This window comes from Ictalurus furcatus, chromosome 8, assembly GCF_023375685.1.
Source record: "Ictalurus furcatus strain D&B chromosome 8, Billie_1.0, whole genome shotgun sequence".
Taxonomy (NCBI): domain Eukaryota; kingdom Metazoa; phylum Chordata; class Actinopteri; order Siluriformes; family Ictaluridae; genus Ictalurus; species Ictalurus furcatus.
Window position 1 is genome coordinate 26,220,464 of NC_071262.1, and position 23,574 is coordinate 26,244,037.

The window sequence follows — 23,574 nt, forward strand, 5'->3', positions numbered from 1 at the left end:
TATTTTCAGTATGTGTATAAATTGCACAACACATGAGCAATGGTGGATCAGAGAAAGAGAGAAAGAGAGAAAGAGGGCTCGCAGTGTCAGCAGGTCTCTGATTCTAAGCTCTGTCTTTCTGACAGTAATAGGACAGGATGCCCTATGTGTTTAATTAAACTTCTGAGTTTTTAAAACCCAGTGCTGTCTCCTCGGGTTTAAATTGCTACCTTAACAACATCCATAATAACATAACAACAGAGTACCCAACCTACTGACCATGGACTCTCTCTCTCTCTCTCTCTCTCTCTCTCTCACTCTCTTTATTTCAGCCCTGCCTGAGTAGCAAATGTCCCAATAATTATAGGAATTTACACTACAGCACTGTTGCATTCTCTAATCTGATAGGTCTGAAGGTGTTGATTCATTTTCTATAACAGCAGCTCTAATGATAGTGTGGCTACAAATTCCAGGTTTATATTAAAAAGCTAAACTATTCCGTGTTTGAAACAAATTTAAAGAATTAAAAGAAGAGTTTCATTCCTTCCTATTGGCTATGTGGTCAAGGTTGACGGGGATTTTAAGAAGTAATTAGTAATGAGTTATCACGGATTTCCGCCGTCCGAAGCGTGACACCACGCGCTTCCCGGTTTTCACTGACTGTGTTTACTTTTGAGACGTGTGTTTGTTTTGGTTTCTGTCCTGTCTCCGCCCCTGTAATGTTATTGGTTGTTTCCTAATATTCTCAGACAGAGTAATCACTCAGTAATGTAAATACAATGTTGATGAAGTAATTAGTAATTAGTAATTAATTCCTTTTTTTAAAGTAACTTACCCAGCCCTGCCCGTAATTACCGGGCATGTGCACGCCACAGTTGATTTACGACACACAACTTTACTTTAAGATTAATGAATGAGACCCAGTGTTGGTATTAATATCTTTGTAAGTACTTCTAAAGTATAAAATACCACAATGTAAAAATGTCAGATATAAGGTAAACAAATTATTTACATATAATACATACAAATTATTATTTAAATACAAAATTTGTATCCAGCTTGATAAATGAGGCCCGTTGAGTGTGTGTGTGTGTGTGTGTGTTTGACATGCTTTATCACATTGTGGGGACCAAAGTTCCCTATAACGATAGAAATACGAGACATTTTTAACCTTGTGAGGGCATCTGGCTGATCCCCATTTGGAAAACCGTTTACAAAATGTTTAGGCTAAGGTGCACGTGTTGTGCAAATTATGTACACCAGAGTCAGTGGAAATACCCCACAAAGATAGAATTACAAGTGTGTGTGTGTGTGTGTGTGTGTGTTTGTGGGGGGGGGGGTGAATTGGATTTCATCCTCGCACAGTCTCAACTGCTCAATAATATCCTCCCTAACCATTCAATTCCACTCCTATGTATTGTAATGGGTTTGGGATTTGCTGAGGCTGGTCACTCCATTCACTTCCTGTGTATTGAGTTTGAAATGTGACAATGTGAAGTTATGTAGGGTGTTTCAATTGAGGGGAGAGACGGGGGGAGGGAGAGAGAGAAAGATTTATGTCCGAGTAGAAGGGAGTGAAAATGACCACACTCTGACTGAGTGGAGATGGCGTACAGATGGAAGTTAAGACAAATTGTGATCTTAATATACAAAAGGCTCCTTTTGTTTGGTTGAATGAATTCAGTATATAAACTTCTTTGGAAGACATTTTCCCCTCATTTTCAATGGTGAATATTTTTTATCTTTGTAGAAGTTAACTAAAGTATCATTAAAAATTTTTTAGATACGAGCGTCAAACCTTTTTTTGCATTGTTTATTGCAAAAGGTGTCACGAAAGTGTATCATTTTCCTACATAATCTCCATTTCGTTCAATGCAAGTGTTCCAGCACTTAGCAAGTGTCCGGGTTCCTCTACTTGGTTCGAATTTATGCCGCAGACAGGGTTTTGACTCTGGTACATGTAGTCATCCATCCAGTCATTGGGAGCCTGAAGCCTATCCGAGGGAACTCAGGGGAGAAGGCAGGGAGCACCCTGGACAGAGTGCCAACCCATCCCACGGCACGATCACACACACTACGGACAATTTGGAAATGCCAATCAAAAAGATAGCCAGACAAACCATCACCATGCACTCATCTCTACATTTTTGGACTCTATATCGTTGGACTACGGAGGAAACCAGAGTACCCTGACGAGACCTTCAAAACACGGGGAGAAAATGAAAGCTCCACACACACACAGTGCAGAGGTGGGATTCAAACACACAACCCTGGAGGCGCAAGGCAAACATGCGAACCACTAAGCCAATGCAAAGTCAACGCAAAAGCCTGGCTGAATAAAACCTAACTTAAATTAGACTTAATGGAAGCTCTTTCAACTACCCCACATGTAGAGATGAGAGGATAGTGATGGTTTTTTCTGGCTATCTTTTGTGAAGGTGGATTCAAATCAGAGAAATGAGAGAAGCCACGTGTAGTGTAGTGTCAAGAGCCTTGTTCAGGAGAGTTTTTTGGGAGGATCAGTGAAGCTGCTCATAAAACACTCACATTGATTTCATCTGGTCAAACATGAAGAAAAAAAAAAAAAATCCCATTTGCCTGGCTGTGCGGATATTTTGAAAGATTCACATATGGTCAACGCACTTGTGTGATCTTTGACACGAGATCACTGCAGGAAGATTAGATATGGAGAAGCGCAGCTAAAATCTGTGCATCCCTGTCTAAAGGTTTGGGCTTTCATTGAATTCTGTAGGCCGATATATAAGATTTATTTGGGGGGGTTGTTCTTCGTCTATTACCACCACGAAGCCTTGCGTTCTATCCCAAGCGTTTTCTTAATTGCCTGTTTTTATCTGTTTATACTTACATTCCTGTTATCAATTACGTTGTAATACACATAAGCATCCTTTCCATCACAGGCCTCTTTTTATTTCTCTCTTTTGATGTTGATTAGACAAAATGCAGAGGAAACCGTAAACTCTTCTGTCCTGAAGAACTTCCTGAGACAAAAAAAAATGCACCAACCGTTACAAAATGCTGACAGTGGAAACTCCTTTCATAAATGCTATATCAGTTTTCTTTGTTAAATAACGACACAATTATTATCAGGACGTGTTGTGCTTCCTGAGATCTTCTCATCACGGTTGTAAGGAGTGGTTATTTCAGATGCCATAGCCTTCCTGTCAGCTCGAAAGAGTACAGAAGACTGCGGCGCAACGAACATTTTTCATTTTACCATGAAGTGTAGACCAGTGGTCGCCAGCCCTGCTCCTGGAGATCTACCTTCCTGCAGGTTTCACATCCAACCAAAACCGAACACACCTGTTTTAGTTGATCACGAGGTTCTTCAGGCAATGATTACTGTAGATGGTCATGTGGGAACAATTATGGTTGGCGTTAAAGTCTACAGGAAGGTACAGTAGATCTCCAGGAACAGGGTTGGTGTAGACTCTAATGAGTGTTTGTGTGAAATTCCTAGAAGATCAACAGAAACTATCCCAATTGGCACCAATAGTCACATTTCTGATGTAAACATTAACTGAAGCTCGTGACCTGTAGCGTACTGGTTTTATGCATGGCGCTGCTGATCGGATGATTGGATCATTGCACGAACGTGAAGTCGTACACACAAATCTACAATGCGCCAGTCTTAAGCCTTGTTTTTGAATCATGAAAATAGAACCCTATATGTTTATGCACACTTAGATTTCAAAACACCCTGGTTTATCTTATTCAAGTACAACAGAGTGATGTCTGAAATAACTAAGCGTATATTGTCACCATCTCGACAAACATGAGGATATTTCCCAAAGTATTTGCTCTTCGCGAGTTTACACTTCGAAAATTGTCACTTCTACATGAAGCCTAATAATTATGCAAAGCATTTCCAGCTCAGTTTACCAGCGCCGGAGAAAGCTTGCTGGGCTCGCACGCAGCAAGAGTCGGGTCTGCTGAAACACATGAGAAGCCATTAATTGGCACCGTGCTGCCAGATATGAATAAACCAAAACAGTGTTACTTGCAATCAAGCCCTAAAATTGTCACTTGCTCTCCAGTTGCCCAGAGGCGAGGGCAAATGGCCTCTGGGGTCAGAAGCGGTGGCAGCAATCTCAGTAAACTCATTTAGCATTTTCTAAAAAGCTCCTTGGACAACATGCACAGAAGTGTGAAGCGTGGAGAAGGCAAGACGGATGGAAATGAGAGATTTTCTGGAAACCAGCAACTCATTTACATTTGTGTGTAGGATGGAGCGATGTAGCTCCATATTTCAACTTGGAGACATCGCAAGGAAGTTATAAAACTCTACACATGATCTATGACTCGAGGCCTGAACGATGTTTTTATTTTAATTTGTATATATATATATATATTTTTTTATCTTTTTCACAGTGAGTAATATACATAATGACACACCATCAGTTTCTTCAAAATAAGTTCAATCAAATTATTAAAGTCTGTACATACATGATGTCATACAGTACGTGTAGGACGTGAAGCAGAGCTCAGTGTCTGCCATCAAAACAACACAGCAAACTCACCAGTGTTGATTTAACACCCACTGTATTGAATTCACACCCTGCAGTGTTGATATGAGTCCATTGGACTCATATAAACACTCTAGGTGTTAATTCATCACTAGGGATTTTACTGTGAAGAGCATTAAGGCAAGCAGGGAAGTAGAAGATTTGGTTCCCATTCAGCTGGAATTTCAATTGTCCTTAAGCTTGCAAAAATCACCCTCAAAGGTAAAAAGAGTACCATGGACAGCAGCTGATAATCTCACTCAGAACTGACATTTCTCCTTCATTAAGCGCTTGCAGTTTAGCCAACATGCTAGTGTTCTTTGGTTAGCTTTCTACTGCATGGTGTGTTCGGGAGTTTTAGCTAGCGGCTAAAATGGGTAAGAAAAAGACGATCTCTTGCTGCACAGTACCAACTTCCTTAATCACCGGTCATGAATTTATACAATGCAGTTAGAAGAAAAACTAAAACTACTGGGCAGTGGTGGCTTGGCGGTTAAGGCTCTGGGTTACTGATCGGAAGGTCGGGGGTTCAAGCACTAGCACTGCCATGCTACCACTGTTGGGCCCTTGAGCAAGGCCCTTAACCCTCTCTTGCTCCAGGGGTGCTGTATCATGGCTGACCCTGCACTCTGACCCCAACTTCCTGACAGGCTGGGGTATGCAAAGAAAAGAATTACATTGTGCTGTAATGTATGCGTGATCAATAAAGACTCATTATCATTATTAATTTCAATTTCAATTTTATTTTATTTGTATAGCGCTTTTTACAATAGACATTGTCTCAAAGCAGCTTTACAGAAATATCAACATGGTATACAGATATTAAAGGTGCGAATTTATCCCAACTGAGCAAGTACTGAGTGGCGACGGTGGCGAGGAAAAACTCCCTAAGATGTTTTAAGAGGAAGAAACCTTGAGAGGAACCCGACTCAGAAGGGAACCCATCCTCATCTGGGTAACAACAGATAGTGTGAAAAAGTTCATTATGGATTTATATGAAGTCTGTATGGCCTTAGGAGCAGCCATAGTCCCAGCAGTCTGGAATTAGAGAAGATTTGAGCTCCATCCAGAGGCAGAAAGGATCTGGATCTCTAGTATCTCCATAAATTCATGTGGGGCTCGGCGAAAGGAGAGAGGGAGAAAAAAGATTATTATGACTGCGAAGTAGTAGAACAGAATCTAGTCAGGGTAGGCTTGAGTAAACAAATACGTTTTAAGCCTAGACTTAAACACTGAGACTGTGTCTGAGTCCCGAACACTAATAGGAAGACTGTTCCATAACTGTGGGGCTCTGTAAGCGAAGGCTCTTCCCCCTGCTGTAGACTTCACTATTCGAGGTACCGTCAAATAGCCTGCATCTTTTGATCTAAGTAGGCGTGGCGGATTATATAAAACCAAAAGGTCGCTTAGATATTGTGGCGCGAGACCATTTAGTGCTTTATAGGTTAATAAAAGTATTTTATAGTTAATGCGAGATTTTACTGGGAGCCAATGCAGTATTGATAATATCGGTGTGATATGGTCGTACCTTCTAGTTCTAGTTAGGACTCTAGCAGCTGCATTCTGGACTAACTGGAGCTTATTTATATTCCTACTGGAACATCCAGACAGTAAGGCATTACAGTAATCTAATCTAGAGGTGACGAATGCATGAACTAGTATTTCTGCATCATGTAGTGACAATATGTTTCTTATTTTAGAAATATTTCTGAGATGAAAGAAGGCTATCCTAGTAATATTATCTACATGAGCATCAAATGATAGGCTGGAGTCAATAATCACTCCAAGGTCTTTAACTGCTGCACATGATGAAACAGAAAGACCATCCAGTGTAACCATGTGATCAGAAAGATTACTTCTAGCTACACGTGGGCCTAATAAAAGTATTTCTGTTTTATCAGAATTAAGTAGAAGGAAGTTAGTTAACATCCAATGTCTAATGTCCTTTACACAATCCTCAGCTTTACTAAGCTTCTGTCTGTCCTCTGGCTTCGCTGAAACATACAACTGTGTATCATCAGCATAACAGTGGAAGCTAATTCCATGTTTACGAATAATTTGACCTAGGGGTAGCATATATAAAGTAAAGAGCAGTGGGCCTAAAACAGAACCCTGTGGAACTCCAAAAGTAACCTCAGTACGCATGGAGAATTCACCATTTACATCTACGAACTGATAACGATCGGTCAGATAAGACCTGAGCCAGGAGAGGACTGTTCCCTTAATACCAACAACATTTTCTAATCTATCAAGGAGAATAGTGTGATCTATAGTATCAAAAGCTGCACTAAGGTCGAGTAACACAAGCAGAGAGACACAACCCTGATCGTAGGTCAGTAGAAGGTCATTTACTACTTTAACTAATGCTGTCTCTGTGCTATGATGAGGTCTAAACCCTGACTGATACATTTCATGAATGTTATTCCTATCTAAGTACAAGCATAACTGCTTTGCTACAACCTTTTCTAAAATCTTAGAGATGAAGGGGAGATTTGATATTGGTCTATAGCTGGACAGTTGAGACGGGTCAAGGTCAGGTTTTTTAATCAAAGGTTTTATAACTGCTAATTTAAGTGATTTAGGTACATAGCCAGTGCTTAGGGAAGAATTGATTATATTTAAAAGTGGTTCAATTACTCCTGGACAAATCTGTTTAAACAAACATGTAGGTACGGGATCTAGTATGCAAGTTGATGAATTGGCTGAAGAGATTAATGTAGCTAGTTCGGTCTCTCTAAGTGAAGCAAAATACTCTAAACATTGATCTGATATTGCTACATTGTCATGTAATGGGTTTGTTACAGTACTGTCCGGTTTTAATTTAATGGCCTGTATTTCACGTCTAATATTTTCAACCTTATCGATGAAAAATTTCATGAAATCTTCACTGCTATGTAATGATTGAGTGTTTCTCTCTGTAGTGGTTTTATTCCTAGTTAATTTTGCTACTGTGTTGAAAAGGAATCTAGAATTGTTTTTGTTGTCTCCTATTAAGGCGGAGAAATAGATTTTTCTAGCATCGCCAAGAGATTTCCTATATTTCAGTAGGCTCTCCTTCCATGCTGTTTGAAATATCACCAGTTTGGTTTGATGCCATTTACGTTCTAATTGTCGAGTTGTCTGTTTTAAGGTTCGCGTTTGATCGTTATACCAGGGTGCTAATTTTTTTTCTCTAATTATTTTCCTTTTGAGTGGAGCCACTCTATCTAGCGTGTAGCGGAGTGTTGACTCCAAGCTTTCAGTCGCCTGATCGAGTTCTATGTGATCTGACGGTGATCCAAATCTAATTGATGTTTCTGCGAGGTTATTTATGAAGCTCGGTGCAGTAGCTGATGTGTAGGTACGTTTTACGCGGTAGCGAGGCGAGGTGGAAATATTATGATCAATTCGTATTATGAACGAGATAAGATAATGGTCTGAGACAACTTCAGACTGCGGAAGAATGATAATATTTTCTATACTTAGTCCGTATGTTAGTATGAGGTCAAGAGTGTGACCACCATTATGAGTAGGCCCGATTACGTTCTGATTAATCCCTACTGAATCTAAGATGGACACAACCGCTAATCTTAGAGGGTCTTCCAGGTTATCAAAATGAATATTAAAGTCTCCGACGATTAATGCTTTATCTACAGACACAACCAGGTTTGAGACAAAGTCTGCAAATTCACTAAGAAATTCAGTATATGGCCCTGGGGGTCTGTAAATAATAATTAGAGATACCTCACAACCTTTATGCTGTGTGTAAATCAGGCACCTAATGCACTTTATTTGGTCTAAAAAAGGCATTATGTTGTACACTGTGTAGAGAGCACGTGTAGTAAGATGGAAACCGTTTGGATTTTGGCCTAATTTTGAATACTGTATATCGATTATGGGTAGTGTGATAACCAGAGAATTAATAAGATGATACAATTGGTTAAAAAAAAAAAGAGAGAGAGAGAAAGAAACTGTAAAACAAACAAATAAACAAGTCCTAATCAGAACTGGTCTCATGTTCGACATGAACCATTTGCACCATTAGTATTTAGTCATTTTAATGGCGCAGGTTCATTTCTGATTTAGCACATCACGTAGCATTATCGCATCATCCTACGTTCCATTTTCCTCCATTTTGTGCAGCCCTGTAAGAATATTTTACTCTAGACTATCTCTCATTCAGAACAATGAAAAAAAAAAAAAAATCAATTCTAGCATTATACACGAGCTGTGAAAGTGATCCAAGATAACACAAACCAATCTTTTATGTTGCTATAGAGACCACAAATAGAAAAACTTACCTCTTCAATAAAATGTTTCCCATTATAAAATTTTGCCATCGCTAAACTTTGTTCGGCTAAATGGAAATACGTTTCTCTCACGTCCCGAAAAGGAGGAGAAATCTGTATTAATTTAAACTGAAAGACTTCATTCCAGTTCCAACGTTGCATAAAGACAACTGATGTTTATTTAGCTGGTATTTCATTTGCATTTTGCTTAATATGTAATAAATCAAATATAAAATGAATAAATATGGGCACTCACTTTATTAAAGATGATAAATATACACTGGAACCCGAGCGATCCTGAGCACCATCATCCACATCACACTCTCTCATCTCTTGTCCTGAGATAAAAATTCTTCACGACGCTGATATAATCACTGATTTTATTTTATTTATGTTTTTTTTTTTTTACCCACTGACCCAAGTTCTTTCCCTAACTTTTTGATTAGCATTCAAACTTCATTACAATGTCCGTTTCCATATCCACACTGTCAGCAGCAGTGCTTGTGCGTTGTAGATCATTTGACAGCTGGTATTTATACTGTTTTTTAAATAGAATATATTAAGCTATATGTCTGTTTTGTTTTTTTTTTTAAATATAGCACCTAAACAACACCTCGATCAAAACAACGTTCATCGTGTGAGCTAGCAATTCAAACCTTGTTACGCAGAGTGACCGTGTTTACAGCAGCATTATATTTTACATTTAGTATTATTATTCAAAACTGGCTCGTGGTTTACATAACTCAATCTCTGCTGAATGTATAAGCAAGTTTAGAAATGGAATAAAAATCATTTCTAGGTCATTTTGGAGTGGCTTTGTCATTTAAAATAAGGGCAAAGCAGAGCGTACGCTCCAAAACAATACATCTTGGCAAGTGGTAACATCTTGAACATAGGCAGAAATAGCTAGCATTTCCTTTTATAAGATTACAGTAAACGAAATATATGATTATTAAACCTGTTTCTAGCCATTTTTAGTCATTTCAAGCTTCAAATGTTCTTGATCTATTGGCAGATCCATCCATTAATCCATCCAGTTTTCCAAACTACTTATGGTACACAGGTTCGTGAGGGATCCTGGAGCCTATCCCAAGGAATTCTGCGCACAAGATGGGGGACACCCATCCATCGAACGGGGTGCCAATCCATCACAGGGCAGAATCACACACACACACACACACACACACACACACACACACACACACACACAGCAGACACTTTGGAAATGCCAATCAGCGTACAACACACGTCTTTGGACTGGGGGAGGAAACTGGAATACTCAGAGGAGTACCCAGGGGACACCTCACACACACTTTACCCAGAGGTGCGAGGTAAACGTGCTAACCATTAAGCCACTGTGTTTTTCTAGAAAGAATCAAAATTGTCAATAGAATAAGAAAACGTAAAGTTTGAAAGTAGTAGAAATGTGGAATAGAATAGAAACGGGTTTAATAATCTCATATTTGGTTTATTGTGATTTTATAATAGGAGATAGTACACATGTACTGTACATTTGTCTGTCGTCAAAATATTTTCACTTGCTCAGATGGCATTTTTTTTTTTTTTTGCAGTGTAGCTACTACAATCTGAATAGGTTTGGTTTTTGATCCAATCAAAACTGCACGTCTAATGACAAGTTTTTCTATGTATCACTGTGGTACTGATAACAATGGCATTAATATAAAAATAAAACAAAAAATTTCTCATATCACGAAAACCCTGGCTTGAAAGTCTCTCCCATTTTCCCCCCTCTTTCTCTTTTCACGATTCTCATGTGCAGTCTCTCGCTCCTCTTGAAGCCCAAGGGAGACTGAGGCTCTGCAAACCGAACCATTTCATGCCCTCATGGTCTGTCACTCTCCATCAATAGCTAGAACACTGACTTCGAGCCGAAAACTGCAGTGTGTGTACTCCACCACACTATATACACAAATGCATAGTAAATATGATGTTTAATGTGATTGGGGGGGAAAAAAACAAACAAACAAACAAACAAAAAAAACGAACAGGGATCTATGTTAAAAAGAAAAAAAAAAAAAAAACATATGCCTTTCGTACTATAGTTTATTACAGAATTAAAATGCAGTTCAATTTCGTCAGTTTTACAGAACACCACTGGGAAAACTGATTATACCGAGATGAATTTTGAGTGTATGGAAGGGTGTACAGGATGAATTATTCATGGTATCTCCCCAGTCACAGCAGCTCACACTTGAATATTTTACAAAATCAGGCTAAAATGTTAAGACTTCAGGCATCCTTTGTTATGCAGAGATAATTACAGACATGGTCATCCATATTAACATATTAGATATGTTGTATTCAGTGCTCTGTCTTGTAGAGAACTTTTCTCCCACCTGGATAGTCAATTACACCTTGTCGTCAACAACATACAAATGTCTGAGCCTTGACAGACTTTGTCGACAAAACGAATCATAAAGGAAGTCAAAAATTAGCATAGTGAGTGAAGCCAAACCAAATATTGTGCAAATAAAATCAATATAAATATCCCTGAAAGCGTTCGTCTACTTTATAGTGCTCCCACTGAGCAAGCAAGTTTGCTGAACGACCCAAATGAAGATGAGGGTGCCAATAATTTCATCGCAACAAGTAGTAACGTCAGATGATCTTGTGTCACGCCTCTACTAAATCTACATGATGAATGGCTTTCTATCAGGCACATAGCGCACTATATTTGGTCTAACAGGCATTATGTTGTTCACTATGTACTTGAGCACATTTCATGAATAGGAAACTATTTGGAATTTGGTTTAACTTTGAAGGCTGCATGTGAATTAGGGTTAGTGTGATAAATACCGAATCGATAAGATGATACAGTTGGGAAATAAATAAAAGAAAAAAAAAACCTGTAAAAACAAATAAATCAACAGTTCCTAATGGGAATTGGCCTCATGGTCGAGATGAACTATTTTCGTCATTCGTATTTAATCATTCTAATGGTTAAAAGAAACCACTACACCTGCTTACACATTGGGATATGTCTTTTTTTTTTTCTTCCATTCCGTGGCTTTCTAACTTAGGTGAAAGCATGAAATGATATTTGGTGTCTAGGCAAAAAGGGTTACTTGTAGTTTGGGTCACTTGGCAATGGAGATACCAACAAAATGTGGTGTAGAGTAGAAAAGTGCTCCATCTTGTTCTTGGGAGATTATGAGGTTGAATTCCTGTCCGAAATATTGTCATTACAAGTTGAATATCACCACTATGTCATGATTAAAACTCATATTTTTCTGTGAGGCCAGACTTTCCCAGTTCGGGGCGTGCTAATAACAACAAGTGATCATTTTGCATGTTCACTGTTCAGTCCTTCATTTTCTTTCAGTTAGGCTAGATAAGATTCTGGTCATTGATGATTTAAAAAATAAATATCCATTCATCCATCTTCTATACCATTTTATCCTTTTCAGGGTCACGGGGAACCTGGAGCCTATCCCAGGGAGCATCGGGCACAAGACGGGGTACACCCTGGAAAGCTGGTGCTTTCATCTCTACGGTTATAATTCAATTCAATTGTATTCGTATAGCGCTTTTAACAATGGACGTTGTCTCAAAGCAGCTTTACAGAAGCATCTAAACACAGGATACAGATTTTAAGAGTGTGAATTTATCCCTATTGAGCACGACGGTGGTGACGGTGGCGAGGGAAAAACTCCCTAAGATGATATGAGGAAGAAACCTTGAGAGGAACCAGACTCAGAAGGGAACCCGTCCTCATCTGGGTGACAACGGATAGTGTGAAAGTAAAAGAAAGTTCATTATGGTTTTTATATGAAGTCTGTTTGTTGAACTAGTCCAGTTGAACTAGTTATACCATTGCCTTTATCCATTAGCCTTGTGGCAGAGAGCTCTAATGTTCAGTATGATTTCCAAACAGTTTCACAACGATTACGTATTCCCCGGCTAGGACAACGACGCAGTCGATTAGCGGTTCCTTTGTTGCTGTCCGAGACGAATCGAGACACTTTCACGTTCTAGTGTGTCCAGTGTTAGTCACTTGTGTATTTTTGAAGACCCACGTTTTCAATATTCCAACTTTTATATGGAGTAATACAAATAGAACATATAATTGAGTATGCTGAATACTCAGGTCTACTTATTGTATCTACATTATATTATTTATGTTCTATCCATCTATCCTTTTTCTGCTCTGCTTATCCTACACAGGGTCACGGGGAGCCTGGAGCCTATCCCCATTAAACTTGGCATACAAGATGGGGGACACCCTGAACGGGCAGTCACAAACCCATTCACACTTTACAGACAGTGTTGGAAATGCCAATCAGCCTACAACGCATGTCTTTGGACTGGGGAGGAAACCGGAGTACCCGGAGGAAACCCCTGAAGCAAACTCCACACACGCAGGGTGGAGGCGGGAATAGAACCCCAGAGGTGCAAGGCAAACATACTAATCGTTAAGCCCCCGTGCGAGGAATACATTTTTTTCAAGCCTTTCAAATGGTATTTGTTGAAAATATTTCCATTTCCAAGTAACGTTTTTAACTTCACCTCGTGCAGCCAACACGGCGAAAATCACGGAATAAATAAAGAAAACTAAAGATATTTTTCTCTGGGCCTACATGTATCTTGGAGGAAGAATGTGTTAGCCTTCACCTTCCTAGATTGTTAGCTGTCAGGCAATAGAAGGGGACTTAGATAAAGGCTGAGAATTGGCAACAACTAAACTGAAAAGGAAAAGAAAAAAAAAAAGAAGAGTCTTACTGAAAAAAATCACAGTGTTTCTGAAATATCAAAGCATCAGTATACCTGATAGGTTTCATATATAGAGAACTGATGGAGTGGTGTAGAAGTATACAGTACAGAACAGTATAGTTCTATAGTAGTCTACCAATTGTGACTGTATGAGCATTTTATAACATCTTCCTAAGACCTGAATTAGTAGGAAGTCTTTGACACTACTTTGGTTTGACCCTCTCGAAGGTAAGACAAACTTATCTTACTCTTCAGGAGCAGGGAAAGCTATAGGTGCACGATATAGACGCGTCTGTAGAACGGCTTGGAAAACCCAACAGTGTTTCAGGCGCTCCGACGCGCGTCTGAGAAAGAACGTTAGCTTTATACACAATGGCTACGGGAAAGACGAGCGAAATCCAGCAAGAATTCATGCGAATGTGGGCTGATGATGTGAAAGAAACATTAACTAGCATGCAACACGAAGGTTTAGCTGTAGACGTGCACAGTGAGTCTGTTCTAGAGAGGTTCTTTTTCGGAACATGGCACCAAAAACGACACTAAAGTACCACATGTTTTCTTAAGCGAGCCAAAGTTTAATAAACGTAGTATATCGGCTATTGGATACTTAGTGTACCGTAATTGTAATGTCGCTCGGAAGGAACACATGAATTAGTGTCTGACATTCCAGGAGAGTTATAAAATGTCACAATAATTAATCCTTTATTGGGATAAACAAACACTGATGTGCTAGCAAGACTTAAACAAGCTCTTATAGACCTTACAGGAGATGTTCCAGCACAATAGGACAGAATAGTGGGCGTAAAGCAAGGAGAGGGATCTTTTAACGAATTTGCTGAGCACCTTTTGGGTAACCTTTAGGGAGTTCCCCGGCTTTGCTGAACCAACTAAAGACAATCAGATTCGGCTGGAATATCTTAAAAACAATGCAGGTCCACATGTGCAACAGGCACGTCGTTCGGGTGTAAATCCACCTGCAAGCACGTTTAATTCAATACTTAGCTGGGCATCCGGAATAGAACGACGCAACAGACAGGATAAACACCAGACTGCGTCGCTGCAGTGGATAGTTGATGAGAAGCCAGAATTTAAATGCAATGCAAAAGTGTGCGCAAATCAAAGTGTGAGATCCACCTCATATATTAAGCACCTCATATATTCCTTCTGTCAGAAAATTGGCCACGCGGTCCAGAAATGCTGGTCTTTAGGGAACGCCCGTCCACCACCTTGTTTGCTTTGGTGCAAAAATGCACGTTCAGATCAAACAGCTCATATAAATGTACCTGTGCAAAAAATACTGCGTGAACTTATAGCTCTGTTCAATGAAGTGCCAAGAATTTTGGGGCTTTTAGCAAAGGGGATAACTGTCCTCTAATATTAAGCATTGGTTTTGACGATGCCATGGTTAATGACCTTCCATGCTTTATGCACTTCTGTCCTGACAAAGATTTCTGAAATGTCCCAATTTGTCCGAATCTGTTGTAACCGGCTAGTTTATAAAATACCTCGATATCTGAACTTAGATTATCATGTTAAAATGACAGTTTCTTACATCGAATACGAAGACAATTGTTCTTATAGAAACACATGCTATTTAGACTAATGTAGCGTTAGCTGATGTTGAATAGTTGTTAATGCATTATAGTGCATTTAGGCTAATGTAGCTAAAGACGTTTATGTATTGAATACACATTTAGACTGATGCAAATACTGTACAGCTGTCCTATAGTTGTTAATGTACTGTAGTAAGTAGTTGGAATTGTCACATAAGACTGGATTTGGGTAAAATTGTAGGATTTAGGCCTACCAAAGCTGTACATGTTAACCACAGCCAGTAAGGTTATGTTTGAGGTTAAACCTACAATCTGATCTTGAAATAGTCATTAGATTAAGCAAGACTCGTGTGCTAACTATGTTGAACGTTTTCTGATCTCTCCTAATGGCATTGTGTGAGTTATTATTATTATTATTATTATTATTATTATTTACCGTAAATATCACTAACAAAGCCCTACTCAGGAGTAGAGCTGACTGCTTAATTTTAAACTTCTTGTAATGCTTCTCCTCACAGCATTTAGAGGTGGTAAACCTCTGTAGTTAATATAAAATGCTCTCACACAGCAACAGGATAGCTAATAGAGCCAGTTCACATCTTGCGCATTATTATTAGTAGTTCTAATTCTGGCTCGCTGGTATAGCACAAGGTTTTTCCAATTTTTTCCAGCACTAACTGAGAACAATTAAGTGCCTTGTTCTACTGCTTACACTTAAGTAAAACACACACACACACACACACAAAGGGAAAACACAAATTAGCTGTCTTAATACATATAGGAATTAGAAAGCTGTGCCCAGAAGAAACTCTGGATCCACTGAGGTTTTTTTTTTTTGTTTGTTTGTTTTTTTTTTAAATAATAAAAAAGTAATTATCTTCATTTTCTCTGATCAATTTACAGCAACATCCTCACATGTGTCTATCTTTTCTGTTTGTTTGATTTTACAACTGAAATATATTAGGCTACTTCTCAGTACCCGAGGAGGGTATCGGTATAGTCTAGTCAACACTGGGAAAAATTCATTTCTATAGTTGTCATAACGATATGTACAAAATCAGATTTATCTGTGATCCAATATCACATCCTTTTATTTATTTACTATAGCTGCTGATTAACATGCATGTTGCACACCCTTTTAGACATCCTGAGCATACTTTTTTTAAAATTGAATAACTTAGAGCTCATTATCAAGGATCAGGTTCTCGAATGGGACCAAATGGTCGTATCCCTTAAAGGTAAAGAAATATTCACTACATTGTTTTTTTCTATGAAATATGAAACTATGCCATGTGTAGGTGGCCATTCTGAGTTTACAGTTGCAATATGTGTCCAATGGAAGTATATCAGAATATCCAAATAATAAGAGAAAAGTTTCCGAAGGATTGAGGACCTCTGAGAAGAATGGGGGTCTCCTGCGGGATGCGAAAGAAGTAAGGGATGACTTCAAAATGGGATATTCATGCATCTTGGAGAAGAGTATCACTGGATAATGATTCATCTTTCTGCTGGAAGGAGAGCCACAGCCTGCTAGGACGGCACACGAGCCCACACCAGGCTACCGACCTCAGCTGCAACAAAGTGCAAACCAGACCGCAAGATTCCTGACCAGTGATTCCACACAGCTAAAGACGCCTGGTGGACCTGAATCTTCAGGAGTTATATCCTGGTCAGCTCGATATCATCACCTGTATCATCACTGCCCTTCGATCTCCCACCGATGACTCCCACACATGTTCTCGGGCTGTTAAAATGGCTCTGCGTTCAGACGTCCCGGACGAGGGATTTGTAGAAGATGATCAGGAATGTGTTTCAGAGATTCCATGTGAACTCAACCTGATCATCTAAACTGTCTTTAAGAACTGTATTACTCAGGGCATGTTTTATCCATATCTCTTGGTGAAATGTGATGTGATGATATCATAAATATCATATAGGTTTAGGAAACAACCTTTACAATATATGTTGTAATATGTGCTCTTTCTCCACACAGCATGGGAGACATTCTTCCCACCGACTCATTCTCGGGAACTTATTTAACATATAGTTCTTAAGCAGCTGGGTTCCATTCTGACATAAAACACATTGGTTCATTCCCTTTTGGTATCTTGGTCACTATACATTTCAAAGAGGCTCAGGGGTATAAGAGGATATACTTAAGAGGAAGCCAAGGTTGGCTTGTAACACAGAAAGTGGCTGGTAACATCAAGGAAGTGGCTTATAACATATAACATATAACCTTTTGTGCCATTAGTGCTATTATTATCACGCATCCTATGTCCGTGACGCAGATCAACATTCCCGTATATTACATTCATCTCCATTCCATGTATGTCTTCTGTTATGATTTTGTGTAATAAATTCATTAGTCGTTACTATCTTTAAATATTCGATGGTTCTTCCGTGAGGAAAAGTGCGTGACTGTATTTATACGGTTATTACAAATAGTTTCCCAAGCTAAAGTTGCCTAATGTTGGACACGTTAAAATCGACCTCTGACAAGTAAATAAGAAAGGCCTAGACGTCGATATAAACCTCTGAGCTAAAAAAATAAATAAATAAACTGTTTATTATAGACTATATAAAAGCCTCTGACGTAGGAACGTCACTTTAAGATGAAACTGTTTTAGACTAATAATCAGGACACTGAGATATTATACTTCCAGCACTAAGTAGAAGATTATCTTTTGGAGTCAGGTAATTAATTAAATGGAGCCAGATATTTAAATCACAAATTAAAACACGCATTCGTTTAACCTTCGGCGGCACATGTTTCCGGATTTGGTCAAAGGAGAGCAGTGGGTTAAGTAATAAACCCTTAATATGTTAGACCTACAGTGGATAATCATATAAGTCTATAAGCTGTTTCAATATATCTGATGGCTTTCTCGTTCTGTAAACTCTGCAGTCCCGTGAAGGCCATTCTCAAGAGAAAGAATTGGAGAAGAAGACCTAGAGGAGAATAAATCTTCTCCGAGGCAACCTGTTGACACGAAATCTTCTTTTCATTTTAAGTTCGGCTTTGAAAGAAAACTAGAAAACAACTCGAAAATATATGAAGCACAGAATAACATGCTCTTTTCTCACTGAAGCGGCTCCCCATAGACACATACACAGACACACACACACACACACACACACACACACACACAAACACACACACCAAATGCCCTCCAGAGTGGGAGTTATGCACAGAGGTTGATGTGGGATGTAATTTGTGGCCAAAATAAAAAAATAATTTAAAAACTGAAAAATAACAGTGCTTTGTTATGCATTTCTATTTTTTTTTATTGCTTTCTGGGTTTATTAGAATGCAGTATGTAAGTGGATACTGAGTGAAATGTGAATTGAAAATGTCAGAAGCGGACAAGACTAAAAAGGCAAATGAGGTGAGAGAGATGAGACAATCACGAGACAGAGAGAGAGAGAGAGAGCGAGAGAGAGTGAGAGAGAGAGAGAGAAAGGACAAAGCTGTATACATTTGATCGCATCTTTTATCAATATTTGCACCTTTTTTGATAAACGACAGAACTTTGTGGATAAGGAGTCAAAGTCTGCAATCTAAATGAATCCCTAATTGGAAATGTATGAAAACTTCAGTAGCGGTAGATAAAGGATAAAGGAGCCATTATAGCAGTAATGAACCCCTGAGGGTTGTCACTTGCAGCTATATATACTGCGAAAAAATGACTTGATTATAATTGAATGTATTTAGTATTTCCTGTTGTAAGATTACAATGAAACAAATATATGATTATTACATCTATTTCTAGACTTTCAAAAAATTTATTTTAATTTTTCAAAACTAATTTCTAGCTTAAATATTTGGGTTCCGTTGTTTTTCTTTCTTTCTTTCTTTTCTTTTTCTTTTTTTTTTAATTAATTTTAATCATTTATTTCTAGAAAGAACCAATCTGCCAATAAAATACTGTATATATATATATATATATATATATATATATATATATATATATATATATATATATGAGAAGTATCTGACAATAAAAATAAGAACATTTAAAGCTTAAGAAATTAGTAAAAGTATATTTTAAAAGCTGAATAATATTATATTTGATTTACAATAACCTCATAATTAGAACTAGTAGATAATTTGATTGTGACATGATTGTGGTGCTATTAGTAAGTCTTACAAAAAAATGAAAACATTATTATTATTATTATTATTATTCCATCCATTTTCTGTACCGCTTATCCTACAATACATAGGGTCGATGGGAGCCTGGAGTCTATCCCATGGAACTCGTGGGCGCAAGGCGGTGGAACCTAGGCAGAGGCAAACATGCCAACCACTAAGCCACCATTCCCACCATGCTTTATTATTATTATTATTATTATTATTATTATTCAACATTGAATATAAAAATTAGAAAGGTTTCTTTGCTTAAATGTGCCAAAACTAAACTTAGCATGCGGACCTTCTAAATTTACTTTAAATGTATTTTTTTTTTTTTCAATTAATATTCTCCTTTAATTCTCTGTGATGGACTGTCGTCCCACCCAGAGTGCATTTCCGCCTCACACTTCGTTTCTGGATCCACCGTGACCCTGACATACTGAAAGTGAGTAAGTGATCATTTACTTTCATTCTACAGTTTGTGTAACGTTTCGAAGCGACCCTGTCAATCGGTATCACAATATTTTGAAAATAAAGAAAGAAGAATGAGAGAGCTACATTTCCTTCTTCTCATGACCTTCAGGAACTTTGGATGATGTACTTTTGGTTGAACATCTTGGTTGACTTGTGGAATAGTCCAAATATTCTGTCTATCGTCCTGTGTTTCTGGGTTTTTTCTTCTTTTTTTTTCTTTGGCGTCATAGACCAACAGCTGCAAAATTACAACACATTCAATTCATATCTCTATTCAATCTGAGTAATAAATGTGGTCTAAACTGTTCATCCCAGCACTCCACACTCAATACTATTGCAGTAATGCAACACTTGTAGTGGGAAAATATGGATATATCTTATATTTCCAGGTGAACGTATGACTTAATGGGATATTTTTGTCCTCTATTTTTAGAGCAAAAAAAAAAAATACAGCTCTTATATAAAGTACTGTATATTCAAATATGGTGCATGTTTTATGATTGCTGATTGCTGATGATTTTTTAAACAACTCATATATTTTTCTTAGAGTTCTTATATTTATTATCCTGCTTGATTAGTTACATGAATTGAATGGCTTTAATCCAAACCTCAATAACTCAAAAAAAGCATCAAAATAATGTAAACTGGAGCTCTATGGCTTCATAGGGGCACGGTGGCTAGCGTGGTTAGCGTGTTTGCCTCACACTCTGGGATTGGGGGTTTGAATCCCGCCTCCGCCCTGTGTGTGCGGAGGTTGCATGTTCTCCCTGTGCTTCGGGGGTTTCCTCCAGGTACTCCGGTTTCCTCCGCCAGTCTAAAGACATGCATTAACATGATTGGCATTTATAAATTGTCCATAGTGTGAATGGGTGTGTGCGATTGTGCCCTTCAATGGGTTGGCACCCCATCCAGACTGCCCCCCTCCTTGTCCCCTGGAATAGGCTCCAGGCTCCCCGCAACCCTGTGTAAGATAAGCGGTCCAGACAAAGGATGGATGGATGGATGGATGGATGGATAATATTTATAAAATTAAATGTGCTCAAAAAGTCTGCAAACGCCTTCTCTAAATCATAATAAAATTTTGTAAGTGTGTGTGTGTGTGTGTGTGTGTGTAATAGTCCCCCCCCCCCATTCTCCCCTTAACTTAGTCTTGGCCAATTCCCAGCCTGGGGACATACACCAGCTATGTGCTTCCCGAGGCACACATGAAGCCATCCAACTACATCTTTTTGAACTGCTACTCAAGCTCACAGATGCCCACGATTGGCTAGTGTCACTGTGATAGAAAGAGGGGAGAGAGAGAAAGAGAGAGCGAGAGAGAGAGAGAGAGAGAGAGAGTGTATGCCATCCCTCACATCCAGAGAGTATGGCCAGTATTGCTCTCTTTGTCTTCTGGCCATGGATAGCTATCATTGTTGGAACTGTTTAAGAATAATGGTTGCAGTTTTGCAATAAAATCTAAAATCTATCATTAATAGAGAGAGAGAGTGAGAGAGAGAGAGAGAGAGAGAGATTTTGGATTTGCCTGTGGTCACTCTTCCTGCTTGTGTTTTGATCCCTATAATGAAACCAGCTTAACTGGATCATACCAATTTGCAATAATGAGACCATTTTAGAAAGTTGCATTACACAACTCAGTATCATAACCGCTCAGAGAAATCTGTCTGCTATTACATAAGTAGCATTAGAGCAGTAACAGTCTCCACTCCAATCCATTCCAAAGGTTATAAACCCTGCAGAAGTGTCTCAATACTCATTTACGGAGAGCAGTTTCATATAACACCAGGACCTCTATGCGATGAACCGGCCCTGTAGGTGCAGCTCAATACCTTAGGCATAATGCACAACCAAGCAAATGAAACAAGAGGCTGGACTTCAGCGTTTTCCTCTGTGTGAGTTATATCTCTTGTGGAGGATTGAGAAATTGAAGTAGAGCCCTTTGAGATGGCATGATGTCAAGCTTCATAAAATGTGCCTTGAGCAGTAATACATGCAATAAGTAGCGAAATATAGTGCAGGACACAGTATTTTCAGAGAAAGCTGACTTTCTGGGTGAAGGTCCTCCGTCGGGTTTAAAAGTAATCTGATTGTAAACCTTAAAGCTTTAAAACCGATCTGTTTTTAAATAACGAAAAGAAATGAAAGACGACACTCACCAAAAGCCAAATAGAACTCATCCTTGGTCAGGTGCTCGTCGTCGTCCATATCGTTGTATTTGAGCAGGTCAAACAGTGTGCACTCTGACGCTGAGTTTCTCAAACCTTCTTGTTTGATGACCTGCAGGAGAGAAACATGCAGAGGAATCCATTAGTTCGTAACCTTTCCTGCTGTCTCATGAATGGAGTTATGATACAAACGCAAACCTCCTGCAGCTCTGCTTTAATATTATACAACGGTACAGGGTTTATATTCCAGTAGCATGTAAGGAATAAAACATGGCGAGGCATAGTGTTACAGGAAAATAATCAATCATGGGGTAATGTGGCCTGACGTGAAGGGAAGTTCACGTAGAAGTTGATTATTTTATATTATATTATTTTATTATATTTTATAATTATAGCGCAAAGTGTTTTATTTTTCTCATACCACAGCAATTTGTCAATTTATTTATTTGTTTTTAATATTAAAGGACAATATGCAGAACTTTTTGTCCATTTGTAGTTACAGTCAGTGTTGTGGAACATCCAAGAAACAGGATTGCTCATGTTATTACATAAATTATAACAGAAATAAACAATCACCAGCTTTTTTTCCCTTTCTTGAAATCATCATCATCATCAACAACAATAATAATAATAATAATAATAATAATAATAATAAACAAACAAACAAATACATAAATAATGAAATATCTGAGATTGTGCACCCTTATAGACCATGTATTTGGGAAAAGTGCATGTACAGCAAGTATGTAAACAAACAAACAAACAAATGAACAAACAAACAGATGATAGATACAGTTATATAGATAGTCAGTCAGACAGACAGTCAGACAGACAGTCAGACAGACAGACAGATAGATAGATAGATAGATAGATAGATAGATATACAGATAGATAGACAGATAGTCAGTCAGTCAGTCAGGCAGACAGACAGACATACAGATAGATAGATAGACAGTCAGTCAGACAGACAGATAGATAGACAGACAGACAGATAGATAGATAGACAGATAGTCAGTAAGTCAGTCAGATAGATAGATAGATAGATAGATAGTCAGACAGACAGACAGACAGACAGATAGATAGATAGATAGATAGACAGACAGTCAGACAGACAGATAGATAGATAGACAGATATACAGATAGATAGACAGATAGTCAGTCAGTCAGGCAGACAGACAGACATACAGATAGATAGATAGTCAGTCAGTCAGTCAGATAGATAGATAGATAGATAGATAGATAGATAGATAGAGACAGATAGATAGACAGATAGTCAGTCAGTCAGATAGATAGATAGATAGATAGATAGAGACAGATAGATAGACAGATAGTCAGTCAGTCAGTCAAGCACACAGACAGACAGACAGATAGATAGATAGATAGATAGATAGACAGACAGATAAGTCAGTGCTGTCAGAAGAGAATTCTTCTTATTCTATAATATAGTCTTCATAAATGACTTTTTTCACTCCTGTAATATAATGGGAAAACCTCACAGCGCTGACCTTTTCCGAGTGAGGGGGCATGAAAAGGTCACTTTGTACACGCTTGCCTGTCATCTTGGTTCAAGAGCGTATAAATAAGGCCGAGTCAGCAAGCAACGCACAACGCAGCCACATGTCAGCTTCACTGTTCATTCAAGCAGAGTGAAGCGTGTAAGGAGGATGTAGAGGACATTTAATTCTGGACCATATTCATGTGAGAGTGCTGGTGTAGGATGACCTTTCCCCCCTATATCTCTCCTTA

General features: G+C 38.5%; 1 protein-coding gene across 1 annotated transcript in view; it reads right to left on the reverse strand.

Annotated features, from left to right (window-relative positions):
• Nucleotides 1-23,574, reverse strand: part of fstl5 (follistatin-like 5) — a 145,408-nt gene that overhangs the window by 62,790 nt on the left and 59,044 nt on the right. Inside the window, exon 5 of the mRNA XM_053631786.1 lies at nt 21,820-21,940. Coding sequence (XP_053487761.1) covers nt 21,820-21,940 — 121 coding nt within the window. The remainder of the gene's footprint in view (nt 1-21,819; nt 21,941-23,574) is intronic.